Below are 17,049 nucleotides of genomic sequence, written 5' to 3'. Positions count from 1 at the left end.
CTCCATATTTATATGAATGGCTCATACACATTGTAAACCAAGAAAAAGTTCAGTTCAAAACAAGACCACATACTTCCTGTTTAAGTCACTTGATAAACAAGCATATCACTGGAAAAGTTATGTAATAACACTTAAATAAAAGAGCAAGCAAAATTGACACATATCAGCAAATATAATTATTCTTACCTTCTGTTTATAAATTTAAGAATAGCTAAGATGAAGTGACCAAGCTTATTTCTATAAAAGTATTGAAAACAGTGAAACAAGCTATTGCCAGGGTAGTTGAGATAAAACTGAGCATAAGTCATCTTTAAAAGGGACAAAGAAAAACATAGAAAGGGTATGTCTAACATCAAGTTGTTAAACATGGATGTGAGGGAGCTTGAAGATAGCAGACTACCAGGGACATCTGTTTTGCAACATAAAGAAAACACAGATGTAAGGACAATTTGCTAGAGGGTCTAAAACCTAAAATATGGCTACTGCAAGAGAAAAAAAAGATCATTTAAAGTATTCAAAGATCAGGGAATACTGAACAAACCCAGAATATCAGTGAAAAAGGAGAGTTTATCATTTAAGAGGAGCAAAGAAATGGCAATTTGAACACACTAATGTATGTATAAGGACTTCCTAAGAAGGCTGCAGTTCTTATCTGAAATTGCCAGACAAAAGGCAAAGTACAGACAAAGGCATATGAAAGCTCACTGCCTCGAATGCTGCCAGTTCCAGTAACTCACAATTCTTAAACTACATAATCACCAGAATATGTACAACTATTGCACTTGAACTGTGTGATCATCACATGAAAGAAGCTACAACAGTAATGCAGCTCTCGTTTAGAAGTTTATATAATTCCAGGAAAGAAGCAGTTCCAAAGGTTTAATTCCTAAGCCCACTGCTGCAAGTTAAAGGAGATTTAGAGGCTTAGCAGCCTTTACAAATATGGAATTAGATTTTAGACATTTCTTTCCAAATATACCATTTACTTGTCACAGTGAGGGTAACAATCACAGGATTGGCTTTCTGTGTCTGTGGAAGTTTTTCCCATGGTTAATATACCTCCTAAAGTAAAAGCTATGGAATTTATAGCTATTGCAGAGTATGAGACTCCATTACTAATCAAAGATTACAATTATTTAAAAAAATACCTTTTTGCAAAATAGCTGATAAGTGTTCTCCTAGTAGCTGCTTCTCCACACAAGCAATCAGTGGTTTCCTGAATTATACAAGGAAAAAATATTAGAAGCATTAGAATATAAAGGAGTTGCCTTCTGCCACAGTGTATTTGTGCATAACTTACATTATAAAAAAAAACCCCAACAATTTTCTACTTAAAGTTTACAAATTAAGACAAAAACCATCACACAATATAAGACAGCAAGAAACTGTGTATGTAATTAAAAAGTAAAAGTTAATTGATAAAATGAAAATCCTTACACAGTAGAAGTGAGAAGCTTACATTGCAGGAGTCAATTAAAAAGCGTAACTAGAAAAAAGTCATTGAATTCTGGAAACAAACAAGCAAACAGACCAAAAACTTCCAAGGGTTTGAACTTCAAACCAAAACAATACACCCTAGTTATGTTAAAAGTTTAGCTAATTGTAAAATTTTCAGCTAACTGTGTTATGTATGTACACATACATAAATTAAACTAGAGCCACAAGACACAAACTTGCAAAAACTTTTAAATTTGTCCTTGAGTATCCCCTCCTATTTACATTTATACATTCATTTTAGACAGGAGTGAAAAATAACGGGGAAGTTTTCCCTTGCATCTTTCATTGCCTAAAAGATAAAATAAATGTCTGAAGTGCAACGGCATAATTAATTCCAATGTTTAAACTTCTACCCTGCTTACAATGGAACAACATAAGACCAAACATTTCTCTATGGGTTAAGTATTATAAAACTGGTTCTCAGAACCTTAATTGAGATTTCCTAGAAGAGAGGTGCTCAACTTGGATTGATGGCAGCCTTTCCTGTAGGAGATACACTTTTGCTAAAACGAAAAGTTACCTTTGCTAACACCCTCTTTCCTGAAACAGCCCATCAGTGACATGCCTGACCTTCCATACAACACACCAGTTTAGGTCCTTCATTTGGAAAGGTTCAGAGAAGGAAGCAGGGATGATCAAAACATGCAGCAGCTACAAGAGAGACAACTGCACATCAAGAGTCTTCTTTCTGGGAAGGAGATGACTTAGGGACACCATTAACAAGCAGGAATGGGGTGAAGGGAACTGACTGATCACTTTTTTCAGTGCATCAACTGGGGTCATCAGCAATGGTACTGGGTACCAGACTTAAAAAGAGGCACTTTATCTTCCACAGGTGATAAACTTTGCCAAAGCCTGGCACAGACAGAAAAGCTGATGTGAATCCCTATAAGAGACTGTCAGAAAATACACTGAGCTGAAAACAGGCAGACACCAGGAGAGTATCAGGGCATCACATACACTTCCTCTATTTGTTCCCTTTAGAGGTCATAAGTGAACACGAAATACTGTTTAGACAGACCCTTGTTTTTAACACATATGGCCATTTTTATGGTACTTTCCATATCCCCTGCCATTTCCAGCTACTGCTATCTGCAGCTGCTGGCTGTTTCCAACACCAGGAGTCAGGGTTGTATGACATACCATCCCTTGCCCTGGAAGACCTATTCTGAGTACAGGAGAAGAGACAATTTGTCTACTTGAGGCCAAGAGGCAAAGCACTATATCCTAGCAAGCAAACAAAATGAGTATTTATCTTGGCTAAGGAAGGAGCCAGAAGCTACCTTCTGTATGACCTCAAAGCCATGTACCTTGGTCACCTACTGACTGACAAGGAAACACACAATCTGGTCAGCTGTCCAGAGCAGCACGTACTGCTGGGCTGAAAGAAACCCTCTGTGGGCTGCAACAACACACTTCCCAGGTGCTGTCTGAAGTATTTGGAATGATGTTTCACATGATGCTTTTGTCCTAGAAGTATGGTTTCCATCTCAAGATCAAGCCAGTTGCAACTAAATAGCATCCTTTTTGTTTTCAGGCACACACAGAGAAACAGTACGATCCCAGGAACACTCATGTGCTGCAATTTTAAGAACTGCTGTTTCTTAATGCAAGGGAAGAAAATTAGTGTGAACCCTTCTAAAAGTAGGTTTCTAAGCCTTTAATTAAGGGCAAGATTCAATGCAAGTACTTGATGTCTATCTAGAATGAAAATATAATCGTATCAATCTATTTTTAACCTAAACAGTAAATAAATATATATGTTTGCTATAAAACCAGAAATAGTTCTATATATTTCAATATGAGTGATTTCACCAGAAAAAGCTAGTCACCCTGCACAATCAGCATTTACAGGAAGATCCAAGTTCAAATATGTGCCATGACACACAACACACATATGTGTATATTTATACATCTATATAAAATGTCTGAAGAAAATAGTAAGTTAAAAAGATAATTTTTTATTCAGTTATCCTTTTTGACACCAAATGACATGCCAATAAATGCTCTAGAAGACTAAAACACAATAAATTTAATGTCACATTCTTAACTAAAAGAAAAAAAAGCAATAGTTTACTACAGGACAAATTCTATATGGATTTCTGTAGCATGCCAGTTCCTGCAGGAATGTGTTAACCCAACAAAACACAAGCTGTTACTTAAAACCCAAGTGAAAAAAGGACAAGCTACCTCACACAGTACACTGGCAACAGCTGATGTACTGTTAAGCTCACACCTCAAACTGTTTACAAATGACACTCATGTCCTCTGCCCTTCTGAGTTTTTTCAGGTATTGTTTGGGTTCTTGTTTGTTTTGTTTGTTTGTGGTTTTGCTTGTTTGGTTGGGTTTTTTCTAATGAGTCTTCCCTTCCCTCAAGAGATTTGTGGTTAAAGATGTTATCAGTACGTAAATGGCTAAAATCAGCTGCTGTTTTGAAAATGGAAATTTGAGTTCTTACACAATGTTTTTTAACTGCAGTATACAGAATTAATATTTCTGAACAAATGTCTTCTTTCTTACTGAAAATACACTTTTATTTTAAAGAAGTAACTTTTGATAAAACCGAAGTCTTTAAAAAAAAACAAGCTATTTCACAAGCTATCCCAACAAGATAATGAAGAAATTATCTCAGTGTCTCTACAACCATAGATAATCATACTGATTTATGAAGAATGCTTGACTTATAATAAAAATAATAACATTTGTACTCACTGTGTGCTGTGATCTAAATATGTTATTACTCTGTCTCCTTCTTCTTCCAAACGTTTATTAACATGGTGAAGATATTCTGGGACCTAACAAGACAAGAGAATGACCAGTTCAGCTATAAAGGTATGAAAGGCAGCTAATCTTGTTTCATGACAAACTACATTTTTAAAAGAGAACATGAATTGGAAAGGACTATTCCACCAGAATGTTGTTAGGTACTACATAATCTGTATTTTTATTTATCAATATTACTTCATACTAAAGGTACTATAGTTCATAATGTGACTTTAGCTACAAAAATGTCACACAATTGTATTATAATTCCATTATAACCTGGGGTCTGCTCTCCCTGTTGATACAATACCGTGGTCCATATCAAAACACATGTGTGTTCTGAATACCTGTGTGCCAGTACATTTCACTGGACATTAACACACCACGGCACTACCAAAGTTCTTATGTAATCCCAGAGTTGATAAAACTAACATAAAACCATGTACCTACCTCTCTTTCCTGCATTAATCTTTGGCCTTCTGCAGCATATAAACAATTTGTCTCTTCCAGAAACCTCTGTTCAAATGATTCTTTGTAAACCTGGCTCAAGAAATCAATTTAGTTACTTACATTAAGCTCACAGTAACAGTATCATATTTTGTTTGTCAGGTGTAAGAGGGCAAGTAAAATTTTAAGGATGTGCACAACTGTGAGAAATATCACTATAACATTACACTAACAAATTCTCTGTTTGCCCACTGGTTTCACAAAGACTGAGATCAGAACTGACTTCCCAGAGCAGCAACGGTTTGTTTTAGCCATCAGTTCTTGAACAGTCTAATGTAACAGGCTTCTGTTTAAGGTACACAGCCCAACACCAGTACCCAATATCACAGCAATGACATCCCATCCACCCAAGATCTAAACTCTCACTCATATTTCTGTGGCAAAAAAATCCCTTCCAACTAGCACAAACCAGGTAATTCTCATCAGTAAAATATTAATATGCTCAAGTAACACATCTTCAGATCTGCCATGTTTCCCTCAGTGGCCCAGGAAAAATCAATTATATCAAATAAGGTGTGCAAAAAAGGGCACCAATAACAATTAGAGACATAAAAAAAACCTTCTGCTTAATGACTAATAGTTTATTATAGACATGAAATAAGTCAGGAAGATCAACTACATAAAGAAAAAGTTCTAGAAGTCTGAGGAACTAGGGATTAATATGTAAACAGAGGGACAGTGGAAAAAAGAGGAAATTCCTTGAGTGTGGTGGAAGAATAGAGAAAATATTTCTGCCAAAACATATAATAGAGCTGTAAAACTCATTACATTCTGACCACTTTTTGTCTCTGAAGGACTCCTCGTTGAAGGTTCCCTGCCCAATGCAGGGGGGTTGGAGCTAGATGATCTTTAAGGCCCCTTCCAACCCAAACCATTCTATCACTTTCAAAAACTTAATTTTTTTTTTCAATGGCTTCTCTCTCAAACAGACTAATTTTTCTGGGATGACACAGGAAACTACAGATTAAAATCAAGAGGATTAAAATGAAAGGCAGAAAACCAGGTAAGCTGCCTAACCATAAAGGGATTTTTTATGTAGTCTGCCTCTTCAAACTCCTCAAACCTTCAGCCAGTTGAGTAATGCTCTATTGCCACTCTGAAATGGAGCAACCTCAGCAGGTTTTAGGAATGAAGAAGCTCCAAAGTTTCACTGCACATCACACGAGGCTGCAACGTTAACTCAAGGACAACCTATGTGGAAGCCAGAAGCACAATTTGTCAGTCTCCTTGGTTACTTACTATCTCTGCTCATGGAAAGTTCCAGTAAGTTGCAGCTTCACATGATCTATCTGAAAACCTTGGCCTTAATATAGCATCCTATTCTATCATCCTCAGCATTTCTAAGAAGTTGCCAGAGCTCTAGAGTGATGTTTTTGCGATACAGACCCAAGATCTGGACTCCAAAAAGTGACACCTTTTTACAGTGACAGAGAGGGATTTAACCGGCACTAGGATGAGACAATAAGTGATTAAGACCGACAAAATACTGCACATACTAGAAGACCTGTAAATCTATTAAGATCTGAGGCCATTACCTCTGCTAAGGAAAACAGGCAAAGAGGTCTCATTTATAAACAGTCCAAGACTGCACATGGGGTAAAGAAGAGGCAATCATAGCAATGTAATAGCTAGATTTTACATACATTTACTAGATGAACAGGATAATTTTTGTACAAAACACCACTTAGGCAATCCACACTGTATTTCTAAACCAAGCTGTTACTAGTGAATTTGGCTGTACTCACCTGCAAATCCGAGAGCATGCTCAACAAACTCCGCAGCAAGCTTCTGTCCACAGCTTCACCATTTCGTTCTCGTTCGATCAGCAGGAGAATTCCATCAATAGTCTTGGTTTGAACTTGCTTGTCACTAATGATATGGTTTCTAAACAACTCTAGCCCCATATCCCTATGTGAATATTGAAAATCAGTCACACTGTTGATTCTTTTGAAAACTATGTTTAAAACACATACAGTGTATATATATTATACAGAAAAAAATATATTAATGGTGTGTGTACTCTTTTTGATACCATCGTCTAACAAAACTGTAACAAGAATTATCCTAAAAATACCAGATCACATGCTATCACAGGCATACACTTCAGTGAAGAACTGTTACCAGCCTGTCCAGCTTTCACATAAATAGACTGTAAGTTTCTCTGCTCATTAAAAAAAAAAAAAAAATCTGATAATATATCTTAACATAAAATTTCCTGGATCAGACATTCTAGGTGTAATTTGTAAGTTTTGTTCAAAGAATGAATTCTTTGTATGTTTAGGATCTTATTGCCTCTATCAGATACTTGTTTCATTCTAAGATGATGAGGAATGGTGCCTCTATGCCACAAAGCAACTAATTGTTAAATATTGAAAACTGAGCAATCCTAGATAGAACTTGTTACCTCTGACTTCTTCACATGCATCAGGATTTCAATACAAGGAATTTTCCCAGTGGGAGAAAAATAAGACAAAGTATGAACAGACCTCATCAACAATGTTTAGCAAAAAGAAGCCTAACACAGAGTTGGAGGAAAACTGCTGAAGCTGGGAACAAAAGATGGCCACTGGACAACCAAGAGGCTGAAGAAAGATGGCAAGCTCTTCAGACAGCCTGAGGAACTCACAAGAGCACAGTAGCCAGCCAGGCAGGGAAAAGAGCTCTTACTTCAGTACTTTATCTTTTTTTTTTTTTTTTTTTTTTTTTTTTTTTTTTTTTTGCTGGGAGGGTGCTTCAGAAATTTTTGGCAAAGCTTGGGTTTGTTTGCTTGGGCAACGATGTAAAATTCCCCTCAGGGGGGATCCTTTAAAGCAGAATGGCCAAAGATGTGACCATAGTGGGCTGAAAGTACAAAAGCATCATCAAGCAACCACAGCTGGAAAGAATCTGCACCTTGTCACTGTATATGACTTACTTAAAAAAAACAGAGCAAGAAGCTGAATGTTGAATTTTGTCAAAACCAGGAGCACCTACAATAATGCTGAGCCAGTGCTGGGGTGGGAGGCAGCAGTCAAGGGGAGGTTCCCACAGACTCAGCCTCACCCAGGCTCTGACAACAACAGCTACACATTAGCCTTGACTTTTAAGACCATGTTCACAGACCTTCTTCTTTTACCCCCACTTGACAGTGAATGTTCCTGGGGAAGGAGGACATGACACACACATATGCTGACACATGCATCTCCATAAACTCACAAAATTTTAGATATATAGCTCAAATATAATGTAAAAAATTTATTTTCAGTCTTTGCAGATGTAATAGCACACCAATACTCAAAAGATTATAGGAATACTTACATGGATACCTACCATATAGAAGGAAGCACTGAATTCTGAAGCACATATGTACGATCCAAAAATAAGAAAATGCTTCTGATCATGATCTGAAATATATAAAGAGAATATTTTTCTCTTCACCTCCATGTGATATTTTAAATTATAAAAAAACTTCGGAAAAACTACATCACAGAGACACACCTCATTTACTGATGCAGAAATTACTTTAAATTTCTATGGTGACTTGTACAGCCATGTGTATGCAATTTATTTAAATTAATACTATTACTTAGTGGTATTCCCAAGTACGTCCAAGACAGTTTTCAAATTCATAACCATTAACTAAATAGTTTTTATTAGCTTGTTAGGAGTTTTATACCACTGATATACAAAGCTATTCAAACAGTACCTCCAATATAGTCAGTAAACACCCTGAAATAGCATGCTGCCATGCTTTTTGCTTTAAAATAAAAAAAACAACAAAGGTTTAAGATGAGACAGTAGTAAGCTGTGCAACAGATCTTTTCATAATAAAATTAGCTGCCAAAATTCATAAGAAAAATAGAGATACATTAAATCCAACAGTTAAAAGAAGGTATAAAAATATATTATCTCTTTTTCAAATTAAAGAAGTGGGAGGAGGAGGTGGTTTTGTAGCTTACTAGACTTTTACATTCAAAATCCACTTTTAACTTTGCTCATAAGAAGGCTGCCCAACTCCCAGCGTAACTCTGGATGTCAGTAACTCACCCCCAGGCCAGATAGAGATTTCTATTCCTAGCTGTCCACCTACTCCTTCCCTAAAAGATTTCATTACCTCTGAAGCAATTCTCAAGCTGACATAGCTTCTGACCAAGAAAAAATATTAAAGTAAAACAGCTGTAAAGCTGATTTTTTTTTTCTTAAATAGCACAAATGCTAACCCAGCACACGGGCAATAAAGCCACTTGCTACAGGTTGTTGTTTTAAGGAAGAAAAAAAAAAGAATGCTTAGAGGTAATTAAAGCAAACAAAATCCCTTTTATGAAAATACAGGTTCATGCTAACTACATTTTCAAGGCAGTATCTTCAACTTTGTTTTAATCAGACTGCTGAATTCAAGTAACACCTACCACCTTCCATTTCTAATTCATATAAAAATCATATACCTCTGCCCAAACCTCACAGGAAATGAAAGAACAGTAGATTTGAGGAATGAAAATAGAAATTCAACCATATGGGGCATCTGCAGCTAAAGCTAAGTGACAATGCAATAAAAACTCATTGTAAAATGTTAGTTTGGAATTACAATGATGGCTTCTTAAAGGGACATTTTTCATAGAGTGTGTTTCAGAGAGGTGTTTGTTCTGTAACATAAATCATTGTGGAGATAGAAGACAAAAAAGGCAGATATAAAGCAAGTTTCAGTTCTTCATAATTTCTGTTTCTTAGCTCTACAGTCAGGATAATAATCTCTGCTTTGCAAAAAAAACAAAAAAAATGCACAAGATAGCCTAGTTCTTGGAGCCATCTAAAAGCAAAGATTCTTCAATTACTTAAAATTATGAACAGCAAATAACTTCAACATTTCTTGCTTAGGTTTTTTTTCCACCCAAAGAAAAAAAGGTGTCAATATATTTCTGAGTAATGTTCAATCCTTAAATGAACCTATGAAAGTCAGAGTTAACAGAACCTACATTTCAACAACAGAAGTTCCCTCAGCCAGCAAAGGGGAAAGTTAAAAGCAATGCTAAAACTTGGAGGAGGAGATGAAGTGCAGTCCCAAGCTAAAAGTATGACAAACTAATTTTAGCCAGATTTCACACCTCAAGGATATGTACTCTGAACAAACATTCAACTTACCATTTGTCTGCAATGATCTTGCCAGCATTTATTTATCTTCTTTAAAAATAAAAGACTATCCAGAGAATCTGTACAGCACCCATTAAGGAAAACTAGTTTGCCAGTATCTTTAGAGGCCAGATTCTGGAGATGATCTTTGCCAGCCATTAGGCAAAGCTGCTCCAGGATATTCCAATGCTACTGTGCCTGCCAGGGATAAACCATTAATTGCAGAGCTGCCCAGCACAGTGGCTGGCAGTTCTCCAAAAGGCCTCCCTGTGTTTTCAAGGAATAACACTCCCAGCTCTTCAGTAATACCATCTAGTGGCTGTACTGTGCAACCTTAATATAGATTTAAACAAGAAACCCCACCAGTGTCAAACACACGTTTGTCACCAACTGAGGTGAGAGGGATGGAGAGGTTATTTTGTTTATTTAATGAGTTCACAGTGAGCGCAACAGGAGTGACCCTAATCTCTTAAAAGCAGTTACAGTTCTAAATAATCCTCAACAAATCTAAATACCACTCTTTTCATACACATCTCCAGGTCACCCTAAGCAATCTACAGTTTTCTTCATTACACAACAGATCCAAGTGTTATTTACAAATAATACAATTCTCATGTGTCTCACAACTAAATCTCAATGGGACTTTACCTTCCTTTCCCATACATCATCATAATTTCAGCTCATTCTGGCCAAATCTGATTTAATCTGATCTCATGTCCTTGAGATACAAAGTGGTACACCTGGAAAATATTAAATTTTCAACTCTCCAATCCACCATCACCCTGTCAAGAGGGCAAGGTGAAAGCAAAGTTTGAAATCACTAGTTCTAAAACATTTTTTATAACATCACCTAAAGTCTGAAAAAGCAGGAATGCAAAAGATGGTTGTACACTGCTTTAAAGAAGCCTGTAAGTTTTGGTTCTCAAAGACCAGGTATGTTAAAGACTACTGTACTAATGTGCTATATAGGAGCCAGATGTCATGAATGGGACTGAAAAAAAAAAACCAAAAAACCAAACCACCAACAAAATCTAAATCAAAACCACACAGCCCAAACCAATGTTGGTGCTATGTACCATTAAAAAACCCAAATTATTCTGAGCGTAGGCACCTACCTGGGGAATGCAGTGAACCAAGAAACTGAGAGTCACAATCCAAAGCACATTTAAAGCATTCACCTGGAAAAGAGGTTTGTTCTGGGCCCTGGTCCCTTGTTTCTTTCTACTTTATCCTATCTGTTCTACTTTATTCTATCATTTTCTGCTAAAAAATCCACCACACAGCCGCAGTGGTGTAATATCTGCTCAATATGGCACCCTCCATCCATCATCTGCTGGCTAAAGCATTTTCCAGGAATTTGGGTACAGCAAGGTGGACACAGACTATTCATCTGCTGCTCCAGCAAGTGCAAGCCCATGGCTATTACACAAAAGACACCTATGATATAAAGCACTTTCGCAGCACACAAAACTTGACTGGATTCAGGAAACAGGGCTGGCTACAGCCAGGTGTCCACAGAATATCTACAGGCACTTCTGAGACCCACTCAGCCAGAAGAAAAGTCGAGCAATGTAACTTCAGTAAACCATGGGGAAATTGACCATAAAACCTCATCCTTCTATGCATCCCAAGACAGCCAAATGATCTCTTGAACTTAGAGCTCTCTTCCAAGAACCTCCCAAGGTACACATAAGATATGTGAAGGCTTGTTGAATGCTTCTGTGATACATCAGTATTGACCACTATTGATATGACTATTGACCAGCAGTTATTTTTGGTCAAACAGGTGCACTATGTTTGAAAACTTTTTTACTGTTGTTGATAATTAGTGTGATTTTTTTTTTAACTATTGATGCCATAAGCATCACAACTACTCACCTGCCACAGAAATTCATATCTGCTGAGAAATCTCATAGTGCTATTGACATTTTCTAGATTTAGTGTAAAATTTGCATCCCTATTAAAATGATAAATAAATTCTTACTAGGATGCTACACATCAATACACAAAAAATTTTCACCCAAATGACTAAAGTTGCCTATGATTGACTGAAAAACATGTAAGCAATCAAAGAATCTCTTTAACACATTGACAATTGCTGGTGCATTTTTTGCAAAGTCTTGTTTAAAAAAAAAAATTTAAACTAACCATTCTAACCACTTCTGTGCATGACAAAAGGATATTCTCTAAACTGAAGGATTTGTGCTTTCACATGTTCTTCACAGACTTGTCGCAGCTGTTTGTACAGTGTAGCAGAGACTTTGTAGGAACAGAGATTTTCAACAGCCTAAAAACCAAAAAAGGATTATGAATGAGACAAAAAAAGAACCTAAATTTTTGTGTCTATGTAATTAAGGCTGACAAGAAAAAAAAAAAAAAATCAGCGTTGTATGTTTAAGCTGTGCATAAGACCAAAACATCAAAACAAAGTTATGTAGAAGAATTAAGACTTCAGGAATCCTTCCTGATTTTGGTCCCCTCTTATTCTGCTAGATTTTGTATCACAAACAAGATCCACCATCACAATCTGGGTCGTATTTCAGATGTGCTGTTAAACACTACCAGAATTCTGCCTCCTGCAGTACTGCTCAGCAGTAGAACTCCAGAAGGTCCATTTTGTGCATCCTTCAGTATGCACACAAGTGATTTTTTTGGGGCAGAAACACAACCATACCAAATATTTTAATTTCTTTATAACTTTAAGTTAGACATTTCAATCAGTCTGTCTTAATGGTGAATGAGTATAGCTACTTTGCTGTCTTTTTATCAATTTACTTATTCCTAAGTATTTCCACTGATTCACACACTCATGCTAAGGTACATAAACTGAGGGTAAAAAAAATTAAGAAAAACCCCAAACAAAAACAAAATCCCCATAACCAACCCCACATTAATCATTACATAAAGACTTGAACTTATTTATTGGGAGTTCATAGGATTTAGTTGAATATTTATCCTTAGTTAACTAAGTTTTGGCCAATTCTGCCCAAAACCAAATATTCTGGTGGTCACTATATTAATATCAACTGCTGTTATATTATGAGGCAATGTTGCACAGGACACTGCCAAGGATTTAAAGCACTATGCCACCTGGGCAACTAAAATTGGCCCAAGAATGTTCTCTGCTCCAGAGGATTCTAACCTGCCTAATCTAATTTTATTTAAATGCACATTAAAATGGCCTCCACAATTTTGATACAACATTTAAACATGCAAATAAACAAAATTATAACACAGTGCCTATAATGTTTTTCATCTGATCTTAAGGTAAGTAAAATGGTAACTTTCAACAAACAGTATTCAAACAATTACTTTGCAGATAATGTTACAGCCACACCTATCCACCCATCCAACTCTAAGTCTGGTCAGGACTCTCATAATTTTTTCCTTCATTGCTCTACTATCTTTCTTTGCTACTACACTGTCCTGTTCTATGTCCTCCAGAAGGGCAGTGCTGCCCCACTTCAGGTTATTTAGGACCTCACTGCAAATGTAATTTTCTTTTTCCATTATTTTTATCACACACTCCTCATTCTGCAATTCTTTGTACTGCCCCACTTTCTCTATCCCATCAAGTATAAGCTACTTCTATCAAAATCTGTGCAATCTACCATCAATCCCAGACATCGTTTCTATTTTAGTCACAAAAAACTGGCTGCCACCCTCCCATTGCTCACTGACTACATTTCTGCCAAGCACCTTCATGCCTTATTCCATGCTGCCTCTAATGCCTGGAAAGGAGTATCCTTCAGGTTTCCCATACAGCCTCATCACTGTTCTTCAGTTTCTTCTCAGCCACTGTGCCAAATTAAATAAATAAATCAGAAGGTTCAACTGTAGGCTGGTACACCAGCCCACTGAGTGCACTGAACTCTAGCAGGCCTTTCACTTCTTCCCATAATGTCAGATAAAGATTCAAAAAAACCCCAGAAACCACCACAAAGGCCTGATAGTAAGAACTGATGCACCCAGAGATATTTTCCCCTGTGGATGACTCAATGCTCACCAACAGGCAGTTAAAATGATCTGTAAATACAGATCAGGTTTCCAATGGATGCTGAACCTCATCTTTTATTCCTCTGGCAGGACAGTAAAACCTGTCTATGCACAGGCACAGCGAGCACCACCACCCACTGTGCAGAAATCTTCCTGATTTGCTGCGCTAAGGATCATTCGACCAGCTTTGCACAGTTTTTTACAAAGAAGCAGGCAAAGAGAAAAGCAAGAAGCACAGTTCTCCCTTCACAGTTTATCTGAAATATCTCTCCTCTTCTGCCAAAACTCAAGCATGTACCCTAGTGATTTCATAGACATATTACTCTAATCTCATTTCTGAGCCTCTGAAAACAAGTTAGGTAACAACCAAAGCATATGTGGGCTGGTTTTTGGGGTTTTTTTTTGCTAGGCATGAAAAAGCAGGGTTTTTCAAATGCTGAATTTAAAACAATAAAATGCATTATGTCATTCAAACTTTGCAAATCTGTGAGTATTAATAGATAAATATATTACAGTCAAGTTTTCTATTTAAAGGGAATAGTTATTTTAAGTCAATATACATTTACATAATCAGCTATTTTAGACCCATATATTACATACCCTAACTAAAGAGGTAAGTATAGTCAGTTCTGAAATCCATCCTGATCTTCTTGAACAGGGACCCAGTATGGGCTACTGGTCTTCTCCTCTCTCACAGTCCCCTCTTTGCACCTCAACTAAACATTTAGAAAATTTTAGGTATTCATAATAATATTTCCAGTCCTGGTCTGGCAGGGACATCAACCTGCAGATCTAACACCTGCACCCACAGAAAACTTATAACTAACTTATATTATGTAGCACAATTTAGTGCATCAGTAATCTTTTATAGCATGATCACTCTAAAAAGCTGCTACTTCAGCTAAATACCTCAAAGAACATCTGAAATAACATAGAACTAAACCACATATAATTGGAGAAAGTAGAGAAATGGCTCAGAAGCCCATCTCTCTTTTACCCTCCCTAGCCCCTGCTCCAGTAGTCCAGGTGTTCCAGAAATGCTTTTTCATCACTTGAACCAAAAAACTAAGATCTTGATTGTTATGAAAATGTAACAGTAATCTGAAATGTGAATAAAGTGACAGTTTGTTGCCTGCTCAATCAAGATTCCTTTTTAATTCCCCAAAAGGTATATATGTGTAATATTATAAGGCAATAATATCAAATACTTCAACATTACTATTTACAAGAGACCACAGCATGCACAAAAATCATCATATAATATATAACTTCATAACCCTGTTAGAGTAACATCCTGTTTTCAGCATGCTGAATGGCAGAGTATTGAAGATACTAAGACTCAGATCTCAGCCCTGCCCAGGAATAGCTTTCTGTGCCTCCCCAACAGAAACTGCTTTTTCATGGGCCCAGATCCTGGCAGCTCTCAGAGGAACTGATATACAAAAACTGATTAGAAACAGTATGTAGCAAAGTATTCAATCAGCTTTTAACAAAATACATGATGTTGAATGTGTGCCAAAGCAGTTTATTTGCAAAAAACAAAACCAAAACCTTATGTAGCTTACCTGGTAGAGCTCTTCAAGGTTGTATTTAATAGAAATGCTACTCTGTATTGCTCCCACCGCTTCATGAAGTTTCTGCCAGGTGTCCTGAGTATAATTATCTGGTAATTTGGGTCTTTCTGTGAAGTAAGACACAGGTAGTTTGAAAACAGCCACGCAAGGAGAGCCTGCAGCAATGTCTCTCTCCCTGCTGCTCCATCAAGTTCTGCCAAGCCACTGTGCTCTTGGCGATGTAAGTCTGGCACACTCAGAGGGGGCACTAATCCCACCCGAGCCTTTGCACGACGCGCTTCACCCCCCGGCCGCTATGTCTGACGCCCGTGTTACTTTTAGCGAGGCAACCACCCTCGCCTGGCTTTAATCAGCGCTGACACTAAGGTGGCTTTCTGCCCGCGCCCTACGGCCGCTGCCCCCGCGCACCGAGCCCCACGCGTGTCCCCGGGAGCCCTTACACGGGCACGGTGCCGGCAGCGCTATCAGCCCCGCGGCAGCCGCCCCTCGCCGACAGGGCGGCGGGGCGGGTGACAGCGGCGGGGCCCGGCCGCGGGCAAGGGGCGGGGAGCGGCCGGGGCCGCAGTAAACAAAGATCGGGCCGAGCGCACCTGCCAGGACAGAGGGCCCGGCCTGCCCCGGACCCACCTCTGAAGTTCTTGATCACGAGTTTCTTGGAGGAGGCGGTCGCGCCTCCTCCTCCTCCTCCCGTAGAGCGGGTGGCGGTCAGCGAGGCGGGCTTGGTGAGCCCGTTCGTGTGTCCCACCAAGGCCGACAAGTGCGACTTCTTCTGCGGCTCGTCCGCCATCTCCGCCCCGGGCGCCGTGTCCGGCCGGGGCAACGCGCTGGGCTGGGCCGGGCCGGGGCCGGCTGGTCCCCGCCTCCGCTCCCCTCCTCCTCCTCCGCCGCCGCCACCACCCAGCTGCCCTCCCCCACTGCCCGCGGGCCGCTGCCAAGTGCCGCCGGGGGGGAGGCACCGATAGCCGCCCGCCCGTCTCCGCCTGCCCCGGCGGCCGGCTCGGGTGCGGGTCCGGGTTCGAGTCCGTTCCCGAGTCCGGGCGGCCCGCGGCGCTCGGGCAGCGCCAGCCCCGCTCACAAGATGGCTCCCGGGCCGGGGCAGCCTGCCGCCGGCGGCAGCACCCCTCGGTGTCCCCTGCTTGCCCTGGCTCTGTTTGCTGGTACCCGCCCAAGGGTGGCCGGAACGAAAGCCAAGGAGCAGCCGCTTTTGCGCCCACAAAAGCCACCATCCCGAGAGGCCGCCCGCGCCCTGCTCACCGGCACCTGCCAAACCCAACCGAGCCCAGCCTGCACGAACATGGAGCACGTCCTTGTCTCACACATCTCCCTGGCGCCAGTGCCTTTAGGAGTCAACCTGTTCGGCAGTTTAATGCTCAATTCAACTTTTTCGACCCAAGTTCACCGCGACCCCTCGCCAGCGCTCCCCGTGGGCAACGGAGCTAGCGAGGAGATAGGGGAGGTGAGCCTCCATAGCTCTCCTGGGGATGTAACTGGAGTGTCCCGCCACACGCAGGGCACCGCCCGCCTCCCGTCCAAGCCGAGGGTACCGGGGCAGCGCGGGTGACAGCGACCACAGTCACAGCACGCCGCCACCCCTACGCGCGCGGC

At 39.6% G+C, this 17,049-nt stretch overlaps 1 protein-coding gene across 6 annotated transcripts in view; it reads right to left on the bottom strand.

Annotated features, from left to right (window-relative positions):
• Nucleotides 1-16,275, bottom strand: part of CUL4A (cullin 4A) — a 57,554-nt gene extending 41,279 nt beyond the window's left edge. The window contains exons 1-9 of one of the 6 annotated variants that reach the window (XM_053971666.1): nt 16,072-16,270; nt 15,436-15,551; nt 12,058-12,161; nt 9,887-9,956; nt 8,078-8,151; nt 6,514-6,676; nt 4,712-4,801; nt 4,211-4,293; nt 1,149-1,216 (exon numbers count right to left, since the gene is read on the bottom strand). In XM_053971666.1, coding sequence (XP_053827641.1) covers nt 1,149-1,216; nt 4,211-4,293; nt 4,712-4,801; nt 6,514-6,676; nt 8,078-8,151; nt 9,887-9,956; nt 12,058-12,161; nt 15,436-15,551; nt 16,072-16,231 — 928 coding nt within the window. In that variant the 5' untranslated portion in view covers nt 16,232-16,270. Of the gene's footprint in view, nt 1-1,148; nt 1,217-4,210; nt 4,294-4,711; nt 4,802-6,513; nt 6,677-8,065; nt 8,152-9,886; nt 9,957-12,022; nt 12,162-15,435; nt 15,552-16,071 lie in introns of those variants that run through there. The other 5 variants (XM_053971662.1, XM_053971668.1, XM_053971663.1 and 2 more) reach the window with 5 other exon arrangements.
• Nucleotides 16,276-17,049: the final 774 nt, after the last annotated feature.

The sequence above is a fragment of the Vidua macroura genome, chromosome 2 (assembly GCF_024509145.1).
Source record: "Vidua macroura isolate BioBank_ID:100142 chromosome 2, ASM2450914v1, whole genome shotgun sequence".
In the NCBI taxonomy this organism is placed as follows: Eukaryota; Metazoa; Chordata; class Aves; order Passeriformes; family Viduidae; genus Vidua; species Vidua macroura.
This window is presented reverse-complemented; position numbering and strand designations above follow the sequence as displayed.